This window comes from Haemaphysalis longicornis, unplaced genomic scaffold (genome assembly GCF_048455015.1).
Source record: "Haemaphysalis longicornis isolate Haplotype H1 unplaced genomic scaffold, Haemaphysalis longicornis Haplotype H1 scaffold_547, whole genome shotgun sequence".
Taxonomy (NCBI): Eukaryota; Metazoa; Arthropoda; class Arachnida; order Ixodida; family Ixodidae; genus Haemaphysalis; species Haemaphysalis longicornis.
This window is the reverse complement of record NW_027526392.1, coordinates 1-14,306: the sequence shown is the minus strand read 5'-3', so window position 1 is coordinate 14,306 and position 14,306 is coordinate 1. Positions and strand designations below refer to the sequence as shown.

The following is a 14,306-nucleotide window of genomic DNA, read 5'->3' as shown; positions in this document are numbered from 1 at the left end:
TTAGAGTGCGATTCCACTGACCGATCGATGACGCCGAGTGAGTAACTTGAAGGCCTCGATACGGTGGTGCACCCGCTAAGATTCCCTTACCCCTCCGTGCTTTTCTGTGATGGAGGAAATGTTTACCTTCGCACCACAGCTGTTTAACAATCGCCTGCGTTTTACGTGAAACACACCGACGTTACAATGTCTGGTGGGTGGGCAACCTGCAGCTGATATTGTAACCCAGTCTAAAATCACAACAGGAATAGCGCGAAAACCTAACAAGAATTCATGTCGCATGACAAAAAACTTCGTTGTGACAACAGAAGTCGTGTTGTTAGGACAAACCATCTGTTCTTACGACACACATTTCTGTCGCAACGACAAAGTCAATTTTTTCAACGACAAACATTCCTGTAGTCACAATAGAACTGCCATTCACGCTACTTTTTACAATGGGCAGTAACATTCAAACCATGTGCAACTACTGATGGAACATCAGGATCATGACAAGACAGGAATTCGGCACGAATGAACATCAAAATTAGGACAGGAGTTCTACACACGACAGAACACTAGAATCACCACACGACAAGAGCACGACAAGACGACAGTACGACACGTGAAAATACGACAAACCACAGACATTTTTCTTGTCTTTTTCGACTGGGAAAAGCGCGCTTTGACAGCAGGTGTAATGATCGTAATTTTTTTTTCGCCTTAAAATCACATGTTTAATCCAACACTAGCCGCTAAACAATGCACGTTGCCTTTCTCCGAAGAACAAATGGTTAGCGCATCATCATTATGCGTCACTTATGTCTACCTTTCTTCTCCCCTTTGAACAGTGCGAACGGCGGCCTCAGCGCGAGCTCCGTGGATACGACGGCCCGTACAAAGCTTCAGACCCTGCGTCACTTCACCGAGGCAGAGATCACACGTCTTTATAAATGAATTTGAGTTCTTATTTTTTTTACGTCACGTGTTATTCAAATGTACATTTAAAGGGGCTGTCGAGAAGTTTGCCACCATCCCGTGCCGTTATGCGTAGTCGCCTCGCGAGATAGAAGAAGCCATCCTCAGTTGTCCGATGCTACTCGAAAAGTGAAGAAGGATAAGCGCCGAATGAAGCGATACGAGTTGACTGTGACTTCAAGCACGAAATCATCTGGGTGTGTCACTACTTGCATTTCCGATTTGGTTTACGGTATCAAAACTTTCGCTTCAGTGCCAATAAAGTGATTTTGAGTTGTTAAGTTGTTCGTACTTCTTTGTAAATATAAACTTTCCACAGTTGCCTCCCTCGATAAAAGGAGGAAATGTAGGAAGAGCATGCACAAGTGGGGCTCTTTGCAGGAAAGTTACCGCACTGGTGTTCTTCAATGGGTGAAGTTTCACCGATTGTTCCTCCTGGTGCCAATAACTTCGAAACGAATTTGACTGACAAGAGTTGTACGAAACAGGTCCAAATGCAACATTTGTACGGATACAAAGACCTGAGCGTCCTGCGCGACAAGAAATTCTGGTATTTTCTCGCGTTTTTTTGTTGTTGTTGTTGTTGTTTCGTTTTCTGCAGAGCGTATTACATTATATCATGTTTCGATACTTTTGGTGACAGGTTTGGTTCGTATGACAGCCAGTCCTTATGCTGACAATTTTAAGCCAATTTTCTCTTGATTCTAGGCGCTATATACTGTACAATTATCCCAAGGTTATTTTTTTAAATGAAACGGAGTGTTATCATAAGGTCTTAAATGTTCGCCTTGAGAAACATTTACAGTACTGTGTGGTGACCCCGCAGATAGCAAGACCCTATGCTTGAGCAGTCTGGGAGCAACGGGGATTGGGATCCAGCAGTATATAATGCAACACTAAATACGGCGAGAAGTAAAAGAAGAAAAAGTGTTGCCTGCGTGAAATTGTAACCTCATTAGCGTGAATAGCTTAGTGTTGTTATGGTCCCTGCAAGTGTGGGGATGAACTTTCAGGTTAAAAGCGAAGACGTTGAGCGGCGGCGCTGAGGGTTCTCAGTGAGGATTTGCCGCAGGATTTGCAGTTCGAGTCCGAGGATCCCACACTGTCTGCAAGGGTGAAGCACCGCAGCCCTAAAGAAACCCTTGCTATATTGCTTGTCGAATTAAAACTAGCGTGGAATACGTGATACAGTGGCACGCAGTCTCACAGTTTGCCTCTGTGTTCCTTCTTCAACATTACAGCAATACGGTAGCAAAAATGACTCCCATTCAGGTATCACGACCTCAGTAAACATACAGGCATGTTATTTTTGGCTTTTAGTTGAGTGTGTTCAGCACCCTTTCAATGAAAATTGCCTTAGAAGTCCGGCAAGACTTCTGACGGCATCCGATCCCGTTAAAAAGGGCTTGTTTTGGGGTCTACCCTCCACAGAAATTCCTCTCGCCTCCTTGGGGAGTCTTGAACGCGGTTCATGGGCGCTAAGTCCTCAACATAATCACTAGAGACTAAACACTTGACTGTTCTTACCAGGCATCATCTTAACCAGGAATTCACATCAGTTTTCACTGATATGTCAGCTACCACTAATAGTTCCATAGCGGCCTTCCATATACAAGCTGTTAACATCCAAAACTGTTCCGGAAACACCAGCTTACGTTAAATCAAATATTTGACGTGAGATGTGTTTTCAATAGGTTTGCAGTCATGTCCTCAATAGTGTACATGTAATAGCCGACATATTAGCGGCCGCAGGGCACTCACTAGCAGTCACCTCCACAGTTACCTGCCTACAGTAAGACAGATAAACAGTTTTTCAGCAGCGTGCGCGGTCCACGATGTCATGACATCTGGTTCGGCCAAGTTGGAAAAGCAGCTCATCTTTAGAGAATTGAGCCCTTTTTACGTTTCAATGAACATCTAGCCATATGTCGACCTTTCGGCTCCCTTTTTTACAGCCTAAGACTCCATGTTTCTTACACGCTCAGGTTCTTTTAACGCTCCTAACAAGTGGACCCTAAGCGTCAATAAAATTCTCGAACCCAGGACAAGCCGTTTTAAACAAGAATGACCTTCCACCACTTGGACAGTTTTTTCTAGGTTAGTAGGAAATTTATACGATGTCTCTATTCTTAGCAATGTATTTTGTAGGCATTTTGACTTGATTTGTTAGTTTACAGGTTCCTTATTATTTTATTCGCGTAAATGCGTACCGTTATTACCATTATTAGGGCTCGTCATATCTTTTTAATTCCTTCCATTCCCTGTAGGTAGCATGCATGCGCATGAAGTTAGACATTTGTATTGTATTTCATGAACATAGGGTGTTTGCTTTCATTGTGTATTGAAGTACGTATTTGAACGTTTAATTTGAGTGCTGGTTTTTAAGAACTACCAAGCAAGTTATTTATTTATTTATTTTTGTTTAAGTGTTCTGTAGATGTGTCTCTGTCGTCAACTGCTTCTAAATTGTGCATGTGAAAGTGTCTATATCTTAAACTGTGCACATGAATTGTGACCGAGTCGTCGGTTTCGTATATCAACGTTTAGTGCGAGTACATTTCATTTTTTGCGTAGTGCCAGGAACATTTATATTTTTTCCTCCCATAGCGTTCGTGTGGGCTTGTATTTCTCTACATTTTTTGTGATGTTTGGAATATTCTTTCCACAGCGAGCCACGTGACCTCTCTAATTTTTTTTATAAACAACAGCCAAGTCGTGCTATACTGCGACAAAATTTCCTTTGGCGAGAGATAAAAGTAAAAAGAATACTGAACTGTCATTCAAAAAACCGGCAAGACATTTCTTTGGTTTTAATTTGTGTTTTGACTTCATTTCAGTCGTCTGAATTCTTAAGTGCAATAAATTAACCGCCACAAAACTGTTGTTAGTCACTAAAAATTGCCTGAAAAACCTCCACATGAACGTACAAAATGATCTTTCAGAAGGAAATGTCTTTATGAAACCCAACCGCGCGTCCTACTAAAAACGAGTGTAGTGACAAAAGTGAAAAGGGGTTTAAGCCCACACAACAACGTAAACCTGTACTATTACGGGATTGCAGAGAGCGCGCTCTGAACACAAATAAAAATGGGCGTTTCTAGTTTATGTTCACACAGTTCACAAATAATCAAAACGCCGTATGGCATCAAAACGCCGTATCAGTGCATCAGCATTGAGCCGCAAGGAACCTTGCGGAATCTATCAGCACGAATTAGCGTGCACTTTTTCTTTCCCAATACACACCGCTTTTTTCCCGGTCAGCCCCCTTTACAGAAGCACAGCATGTGCAAAGTTAACAAACCACGATAATACATCTGAGTGATCATCCCGGCAGCCAGAAAATTAAATACGCGAGCTTTGGAATGTGTTAACTGTGCCTGTCTAGCATGCATGCGATCACGTGACAAGTTTTAAAAACTCACGAGCATATTTATATAGCGTTAACGCAATGGATAATATTTTCTATTGCGAAGACTGCTAAGGCATGCCATCTGTTTTGTAACAGGCTACGCAGCTTAGAGGTTATCAGAGGACCATCGGAAGTTGACGAGGTATAAACACAGTATTTTTGCCTGTCCCTTGCGATTCACCTGCTTTAGAGCCGACGGCTCCCAAGAAAATAATGGCTGCTGCTCAAGACGCTAATCTCCACCCAAGTGCGAACACTAAGAGGGAATGGAAAGAAATCGAACTTCGGGCACATCCAGAACGCATGAACAGCCACGAACCCTTCGTAATTTCATTTCCCCAAGGCGGCGGTGCACTGTTGCGAAGTTAGCACTCCAGAATTGGAATGACTTCGGATTCATCCCACCTTTTCACGACGCCGGAATGGAATGGGAATGAAATGGCGATAACGTTTGGAGGAATAGAATGTGAGTAGAATTAGGCGCCGTTTTCTTGTAATGGAATGGGAATAGAATGGGTTGTATTTTTAAACGAGCTCTGTCTTGAGCTGTGACCTTCAGCCAAGCCGGCTCTTGCACCATCAGTGCGTGCATATATTTTATTTGCAATAACTTCACATTTTCTAGAAAGGCGTTTCAGGGCCGCGAGGAGACCGATAGGGGGGATTCCCGAAGGTGTTGACAACTAGAGATCTTTCCTTGGCTTTAGATCTCTGTTGTGGGTCCGAGGGAACCATGGGAGGATGTGCGAGACACTCCCGAGCGGCCATGTGCGCTAGCCGGTTGCTTGTGACTCCCTCGATATAAAAAAGAGCGCTACAGTTTGCTCCGAAAACGTCCGCTGACGACTTGCGGCATGCATTGTTTGTAGCATGGCAGGAGCCTCTACGCTGTAACCTGACGCTACTCTACTGCGCCCGGAGCTGGCCCGACAGCTGTTCTGCTCAGTGCTAGGTCTGAAAAGCAAATTACGAGTGCACGTACGTAGATGTGAGCAACATACGGACGACGTGCCTGTGAGATATCTATAGCAGTGCAATGGTGCTGGTGTGATGATACGCGAAGTGCATAGCCACGTAACTGGTTACAGGCTACGCCAAACGAAACAAACAGACCGCAACGTATTCTAACTCTGGGGCCGCGAAAGAGCAAGCCATTACAACACGCTGACCAAGCAAATGCTATAACAGGGATTGAAAATACTGGCCCTTTGTGAATTAGAAAGATGGTTGTTCGACACGAGATGTCACCTTGCTGCTACTATCTTTAAACTTCGGCGACGTGTATACATAGTTTCGCATACACCCGATAACGTCACATCTAATGTGCATTCATAGCTAACTCTATACAGCCGCCAGGAAATAGTTATTGGGTTGAGGAATTACGGGAATGAAACCGGACTTCCCGGCCATCCCAGGAGTGGGAATGGGCAAAATTTCGCATTCCGCGGAATCGAAAGGAATACAGTTGCGGGAAGTTCGAATTTCGCAACAATGCTGCGGTGACAGTCCTCTAGCAGAAGCAGACGGGAAAAAATTCTTAGTAAATTTTGAAGTATCTCCGGAGATGGGCATCGAAGCAGAGCTTAATCTCCACCTTTTGCCGGCGTTCTTTCAAGGTGCTGTTTGCATAACAGTGACGAAAAAAATAGCCTCTAACTCTAACCTACGGAACCTCTGGATCCAATTAAGCACTGCGGCAGGGCTAGAGTAACGTAACTTCCAAAATCGTTGTTCTAAACCTTAAAGAAAGACTTTAACCTGTTGTTCTGGTGCGATGAAGATTATGGAAATTATTAAATCCTGTTGTTTGGCTTCGATTATTTGCCATCCACTCAATTATTGTCCATTCCCGGCGGGGTAGAGACGCGGATCGTCGCTATATCGTGCTCCACGAAACCAGCGCCCCGCGGTACATGAAGCACATTCTTTTAAAATGTGCGCTTCTAGGGAATGTAGTTGAGAGTACTTTAAATATGTTATTTGCCTTTTTTATTCAACCATAATTTCTATTTCGGCACTTGTAAAGTACTTTTAAATAAAACGCAATGTCTTATAAATAAAGAACAGCCATGCATTTACTGCTCGGGGGTAAACACTGTGGACCTTGACAAAATACAGACGTTATCATCATTGTCGTCATCATCATCACCAGTATCATCATCAATCTCGACAGGCTGACCACCCTCTCCCTCTCAGCGCTTACTTTCTAGCTGCAAACATGAAGGCAGTCTATTAAAATTCTCAGGTGCATTTTACGTATGTTTGCAGTACTGCTCTTGAATTTTATTGCCTCAGATGCCCTCAATAGGTTCAGTAGGTCTGACACAATAATTAATAACTTTTTGCACTGTGGGTGTACGAATAGGTTCGCACTGCAAGGTTGTTCAACGAACTGCTGTTCAACAAAATGTCGCTTACTGTCCGCCAGCATACCCGCATATTGTCACCTCATTGTTTCTAAAAAAGCTACCCGTCAATCGAAGCTTCTATAGATAGAATCCGGGATTTTAGAGTGTCAGCGCGCGAGATAAACAACGCAATGCGGGAAAACCTGCTTACAAAAACCAAGCTTTCCGCCAAATCAAACGCGCATACCGCCGCCCTCGTCTTATCTATCTGGGCAAAACAGCGCAGAAAAAGACAATTCCAGAGAGAGCTACACGACAAGGACTGCAGTGTCGTGTATCTCTCGGTATGTCTTTTTTACGCTGTTTTACGTAGATTATGTACCAACACGCCCAGTTTTCCACGTTAATCGTCTGATATTTGTCTGTATGTCATTGTATGACGTAGTGCGCGACGTAGTAAGCGCTCGAAGAGGCGGTGAAGCTCGAAGCGTTAGAAGACGAATGCCCCGTGGGTGCGGGTGCAATTAGAACGCGGTCACGGCCAAAGTCGCGCGCCATTTGAAAAGGGATTTGGACTTAAAGCTGAAGCGTCTTACCACCAGGATACACCTTTGGATTGGATTAGTTATCATTAATAGGTACCATTTTCGAGATCAATAAAGCCAAAATAAAGGAGTGTGCGTGCATGTATGTGTCTTTCTTAGAGATGAACACAGTCAACAATCGTAAGAAATAAAATCTCGTTATACCTTTCACACATATTCAGTGTCAGTGTCCTGTGTTACAAAGCTTCGCTGTTCATCCACTTTCGCAAGGGCGGAATGGCGAGTTATTTTTCTAACGCGAAAGCAAGAAATGGTCCATTGAGCAAAACAGCCGGAGTCTGGTGAGTATAGCAGCAAAACAGGTACAAAACCCGCGACCCTGAGGAAGGTACTACTGAGCGCGCTTCGCATTAAAGCACAAAATGACCAAAGTGCCATTGGCAGCGACGCGTTCCACAGCGTGTGCTTGAAGGAGCCATGAAGACAAAACACAAGTTTGTGTTATTCGAAAGATTTCGTCTTTTATAGTGCTCCCAGTGCTTGTCCGAATGCAAAAAATGCTTTCTTCACTGAGAAATTAATTAAGTTAAAATTTTGATTTTCCCGCTGGATCGTGCTTTTCGTGGTCTGCAATGACATCATAGGGCCGTGTTTACCATTAGTTAACCTAGATGGCGCCATCACACCGTGGCAAGCCGTTTTCTGCATTTGGTTTGTTTGTGAACGTATTGCTACCTGGCTTGTTTTGTTCATGGAGACAATCGTATGGTGCTCGCTCTACAAATGCGGTCACATAATACATCGTCGCTTGCGTCAATCGGCCAGTGTCGTCTGAAACAACCCCAAAGCCCCGCAGTCCTGTGCAGCTAAACCAAGCATAGTGCACGCAGTACCAACAGCAGTACGCATCGGTACTTCTATGTTTACGTGTGCTTTCGTAACTTGCACTGTTTGTCCCCCCATTCTTAGGGATTTAAAAAGAATGGGCTCTCAATTTAAGTGAAAATCGCTCGTTTGGAAATCTTATAATCTCTGCCTAATTTGCGCTTGCTTTTGCCGCCCTCCGCCAATCGCAGAGCTGTCTGGTATGACATCATAGCTTCTGTTGCGAGAAATGAGCGAGTGGGTCGCATAGCCATTCCCTTTTTTCCTAATTATGTAGCTTATTTGAGCGAAGTTTACGTTAAAAGTGGTGTCAGTATGATTCTAACGAGGTAATTTTTTGAATGAACCAAACTTGTGTTTTCTCTTCATGGCTCCTCTAAATACAGTAAACTCGTGATATGTCAAAGTCGAAGGAACCCCAGGATTTTGTTTAAATTATCAGAAGTTCTCATAAATGTGACTCAGAGCAACGTACAAACTTGCGTTATCATGAAACATTTTCAGATATTTGATGATACTACATTCCTACACAATACTTAAGTGTTATTCCCATTTTAAGAAATCACGGATGGATGACATCTTTGTCTTTGCATGGGAGTTCAAAACAATGGTTTCGACGCTAGCAAGGGTAACCTCTTCATAGTGAGCTTTCTGTACTGGTCGAGAACTTGCGGATCCCAGCAAGAGATATCTATGACAGCAAAGGCATGTGCAGCTGTCATGGATATTTCTTGCTCTGTTGGCTATGGCTCTTCCTCACTGTCACTGCTTCAGTGTGTAGACATCTCCTCCACACTATTCCTCGAGTACCGTCTTGTTTTTTTTTTCTTTCTTCCTGAATCCACACGCGGTTATTGACGCTCGCGGTTTTGCTTTGACACTTTATTCAACAACAACAACAATACATCACAATGCAGCAGCTCATGGGCGAAAAACGACGCACGTTATCGCCTGACTAGGCCAGTAGGACCGCTGCACACGACACACAGTGACATCATTGCAGGTCAATTTATACAAATAATACAAGTAAAAGAAGAGTTCAGATAACCAGAGTCAGGGTAAAAACAACATCAAGAAAGGAACTGTTGTATTTCTAAAACGTGACTTGAAGAAAACAAGAAAAAAAACAAGAAAAGAAAAGAAGAAAGACAGCGCAAAAGGGCCTAAAAACAACAGATAGCGGAAACGGCCCAAATAAAGGATTCATATACTCGTACCCACCTAAGTTGTGAAATAACATGGCAGACACAGATACTGTGGGTGACGTAAGGGGGAAGTTTCGTATACACTGCAGAAACATAATATTTCATTGTTTTCTAAGTACATGCATGGATGGGAATTTATCTATAACATCGATTGCATTCGGCTGCTGGTTGAGAATATTTGGAATCTACCAAGCTAACATTTGTTCGCCATATTTAGTTTTCGTTTTCGGTGTTTTAAAACTATTGTGTCTTAAACTATAATCCCGTACAGTATCTACATACATTGAGAAAAATAAACCACGGTCGCTTTTCATCCGTGAGAAGGCAATTTCGGACAGTCGCAATTTATACAGGTTATGAATTGGAGGGATCCTAAGCTGTCCGAAATAAGAAGACGTATGTTCATACCTAGCCAGGTTTGAGATCAAACGGATTCATTTTATCTGCATGATGTGAAGATTGTCAATATTGTATTTCGACGAGTTGCCCCATACTAATAGACAGTATTCAATGCGTGACTGAACCGTATTGAAATAAAGTTGGCGTCATAGATGTTCAGGTAGCAGCGTACGAAGCTTGTTCAATAGACATATAGAATATGCGATCCTCTGCCGTACATTATGTAAATGCGATGTCCATTTAAGGTTTTCGTGAGATTACACACCCAGGAATTAATGTTCTGGAACTCGGTCGAGTACCTGTATTTGAAAGGCCACATCGTCGTTAATATCAAATGGTTTGTTAATGAAAAAAAACGGTATATATTTTGTTTTATTGGAATTCAGTTTAAGCTGGTTTCCATGGAGCCAATTTGACAAGTTTTAAAGCCACAGGTTAGCAGTACTTTGAAAAGAACACCGTTGTACATCCGCTTACAGAACAATGTCTTTGGTACCAACAATAGCGGTTATATCATTAACAGAGTAGAAATAAAATTGGACCGAAAATAGATCCTTGTGGCCAGAGGTCGGCAAACTCACTCATGAGTCCACTCACTCAGACTCATTTGGACTCAAACTCACGCGTGAGTTTGAGTTTGAGTGAGCGCGAGGCTAGTGTGGCATGGTGAGTTTGAGCTTGAGTGAGTTTGAGCCGAGTGATCACGACTGAGTTTGAGTCCGAATGAGTTTGAGTCCATTTTGAGTTCTGAGTACATTTTGAGTTCTGAGTACATTTTGAGTTTGAGTCCATTTTGAGTTCTGAGTACATTTTGAGTTTGAGTCCATTTTAAGTTCTGAGTACGTTTTGAGTTTGAGTCCATTTTGAGTTCTGAGTACATTTTGAGTTTGAGTCCATTTTGAGTCCTGAGTACAATTTGAGTTTGAGTCCATTTTGAGTTCTGAGTACATTTTGAGTTTGAGTCCATTTTGAGTTCTGAGTACACTTTGAGTTTGAGTCCATTTTAAGTTCTGAGTACATTTTGAGTTTGAGTCCATTTTGAGTTTGAGTTCATTTTAGTTCTGAGTAAAATTTGAGTTTGAGCTCATTTTGAGTTCTGAGTACATTTTGAGTTTGAGTCCATTTTGAGTTCGAGTCTATTTTGAGTTCTGAGTGCATTTTGAGTTTGAGTCCATTTTGAGTTCTGAGTAAATTTTGAGTTTGAGCACATTTTGAGTTTGATTACATATTGAGTTTTGAGTACATTTTGAGTTCTGAGTAAATAGGAGTTTTAAGTTTGAGTACATATGAGTAGTCTAGCAGGCAGCTATGGTTGGCTGTTAAGTTTCATGCGTCACTGTGGGCTCGGAATTCAAGTTACCTGCGGGTATGGCACCAATCGCGATCTGCATGATCGGTTGGGAGGGAGGTGGTGTCTGATTTTTTTTAGTTTCTTGTTGAATTTTTATGGCCATAAGCACTTGCTGTATACCTAATTTTCGCGGCTGGGCGCGTGAGCGATAATTGACTGGTGAGGTCATAAAAAAGGGTTGTCTTAACTTTTCCTCCTGACGGATCCACTAAGAGCGTGGGAAAGGGTGGTGGGAAAGCACACGGCGGCGTTGGCGTGCTGGTTGTTCGCCTGCTACTGTTAACGGCTTGATATACTAGGGCTCACAAAGGAAGAGGTGAGAGCCGGGGGGAAATAGGGGCGGGGGCTGTCCTTTCTACTGTTTCAAATGAATTAGCTGAATTGACTGGGCAGCGCCCCTTAAGACAGAATAATGACCTCATTAGATTGGGTGAAAAGTGAAACTGATGGGGCTAAGGCGTGTAAGGTATCAAATGAAAGGTCCGGATTAACGGAATCAAGCGGGGTAAATAAAAAAAATGCTTCCTGATTGTAGTCATCAGGCAGTCATAATGAGTCATAGATTGGGTTAAAATTCAAAATGACGCTGCGAGGGCATGTGGGGAATCAAATTCAAGGTCTCGATGTGGGGAATCATTCGGGACGAACATGAGATATATATCATGACGTAGTCATGGTAAATCAAAGATTCGGTTAAAATTCAGGTTCATGACGCTAGGGCGTATCAAATTAAAGGTCTCGATGAGGGTAATCACGTGCTTCCTGATTATTACCATGACATAGTCAAAATGGGTCATAAATTAGGTTAAAATTCCCAATGATGCCACTGGGTGTTCGGGGTATCAAATTGAAGGTTCCGATAAGGAAAATCACGTGGGACAAAAATGTGGTAGGGCTATATCATGAGATAGTCATGGTTAGTCATTGATTGGTTTAACGTTCAAATTGATTCCGCTAGGATGTGATGGGTATCAAATCAATGGTCTTGATGAGCCGAATCACGTGGGAGAAATACAAAAATGCTTCCTGGTTATAACCATTAGATTGTCATGGCGAGTCTTATATTGGGGTAAAATTCGAAGTGACCCCGCTAGGGAGTGTAGGGTATCAAATTTACGGTCTTGAAGAGGGGAATCACGTGGTACAAATAAAAAAAAGGCTTCGTAGTTCGAATCATGAGATGGTCATTATGAGTCATAGATGGGGTTAAATTCAAGGTGAGGCCGCTGAAGCATGTGGGGCGTCAAATTGAAGGTTCCAGTTACGGGAATCATGTCGGACACCTAAATAATGCGTCCTGGTTACAGTCATGAGTCATGGTTAGTTTGACTGGTATGAATTCCATATGACCCTGCTAGAGTGTGTGGGGTATCAAATTAAAGGTCTCGTCGAGGGGGTCACGTGGGACAAATATGAAAATGCTTTCTGGTTATAATTATGAGGATATCGCAAAAGGTATACAGCAAAAGGTTCACTCACACACTCCCACTCCCACTCCCACTCCCACTCTCACTCTCACTCTCACTCTCACTCACACTCACACTCTCACTCTCACTCTCACTCATACTCACTCACACTCACACTTTCACTCTCACTCAGTCACACTCACACTCACACTCTCACTCACACTCTCACTCACACTCATACTCACACTCTCACTCTCACTCTCACACTCTCAATCTCACACTCTCAAACTCTCACTCTCACTCTCTGACTGTCTCAATCTCTGTGAGGCCATGTGAGTTCTGAATTCATTTTGAGTTCTCAGCCCATTTTGAGTTCTGAGTACATTTTGAGTTTTGATTCCATTTTGAGTTTTGAGTACATTTTGAGTTTTGAGTACATTTTGAGGTTTAAGTACATTTTGAGTATTGAGTTCAATTTGAGTTTGAGTACATTTTGAGTTGAGTCCATTTTGAGTTTTGAGTTCATTTTGAGTTTGAGTACATTTTGAGTTTTGAGTCCATTTTGAGTTTGAGTTCACTTTGAGTTTGAGTACATTTTGAGTTTTGAGTCCATTTTGAGTTTTGAGTTCATTTTGAGTTTGAGTACATTTTGAGTTTTGAGTCCATTTTGAGTTTGAGTACACTTTGAGTTTGAGTACATTTTGAGTTTTGAGTACATTTTGAGTTTTGAGTCCAAATTGAGTTTGAGTGCATTTTGAGTTTGAGTACATTTTGAGTTTTGATTACATTTTGAGTTTGAGTACATTTTGAGTTCTGAGTACATTTTGAGTTTTGAGTCCGAGTGAGTTCTGAGTTTTGAGCTCAATGTGACTTTGAGTTTGAGTGAGCGCAGATGTGCTGCTCAGCATTGAGTCTGAGTTTGAGTGAGTGGTGATTCGAAAAAAAAAATTGTGAGTGAGTTTGAGTGAGCCGCGCCAACTTTGCCGAGGTATGCTTGTGGCACACCTTGCGGCACCCCGATTACTTGTATGCAAGTAAATCAGCTATATCTGTGATTGTCAGTGAAATAAAGATGCAATTGTGCAGTTAGACGCATCAAAGCAGCAGATATTTTCCGGTAAGGACAGCAAAATGTACGAATTAACCGAATTTACGCAATGGAGCTGTTTGAATTAAGCGGCTTTAAAATACACTGAAACCATAGCGGGTCAACCAAAATTTTGAAATTTTATCGCGTATCTACTGCGTGTACAAAAGATTGCGCACTGCTCGGCAATGCGTGTGGTGCGGCAGCACGAACCGTACCGAAGTGAAGTAAAGCGATTGTAGTGTTAGCGGCCGCAACATCGGCAAGAACGAAATGGGGCCATTCACGCCAGCACACCACACCTACGCCGCAGCAAAACGCGAAAACTCGCAGCGGAAAGCTCGGAGGAGCACTGAACGACGTTCATCTAGATTTTGAGGATTATGACGAGAAGTGATTAGGAGACCACAAACTTTTGAGTATTCCAAATATATGAGAGTAAATTATAGTGATTTTAGTGGTGAGAAGTTCGGCATGCACTAAATATGTATAGTCTAGCGGTTTCTTGGATAGGCGGTGTCACTCTTTCGCCAGCGCCATTCGAATGGTGAGTTTTCACATGTGACTAAACAGGACTCAGCTTTAATTTTTTTCCCTGCGCCACTTCGTAGGTCGGCGCTGCTGTAACAAGAAGCCGCAAGATGGCGTGAGGCTACCGCTACACACCACACGGAACGGCCCTCAGCAACAAGAAAAGTGGTCGTGTGCACGGAG

At 42.7% G+C, this 14,306-nt stretch overlaps 1 protein-coding gene across 1 annotated transcript in view; it reads left to right on the top strand.

Annotated features, from left to right (window-relative positions):
• LOC144140894 (uncharacterized) overlaps positions 1-1,238 on the top strand; it is a 54,059-nt gene extending 52,821 nt beyond the window's left edge. The window contains exon 35 of the mRNA XM_077672386.1: positions 831-1,238. Within this exon, the coding sequence (XP_077528512.1) occupies positions 831-932 (102 nt within the window). The 3' untranslated portion in view covers positions 933-1,238. The remainder of the gene's footprint in view (positions 1-830) is intronic.
• Positions 1,239-14,306: the final 13,068 nt, after the last annotated feature.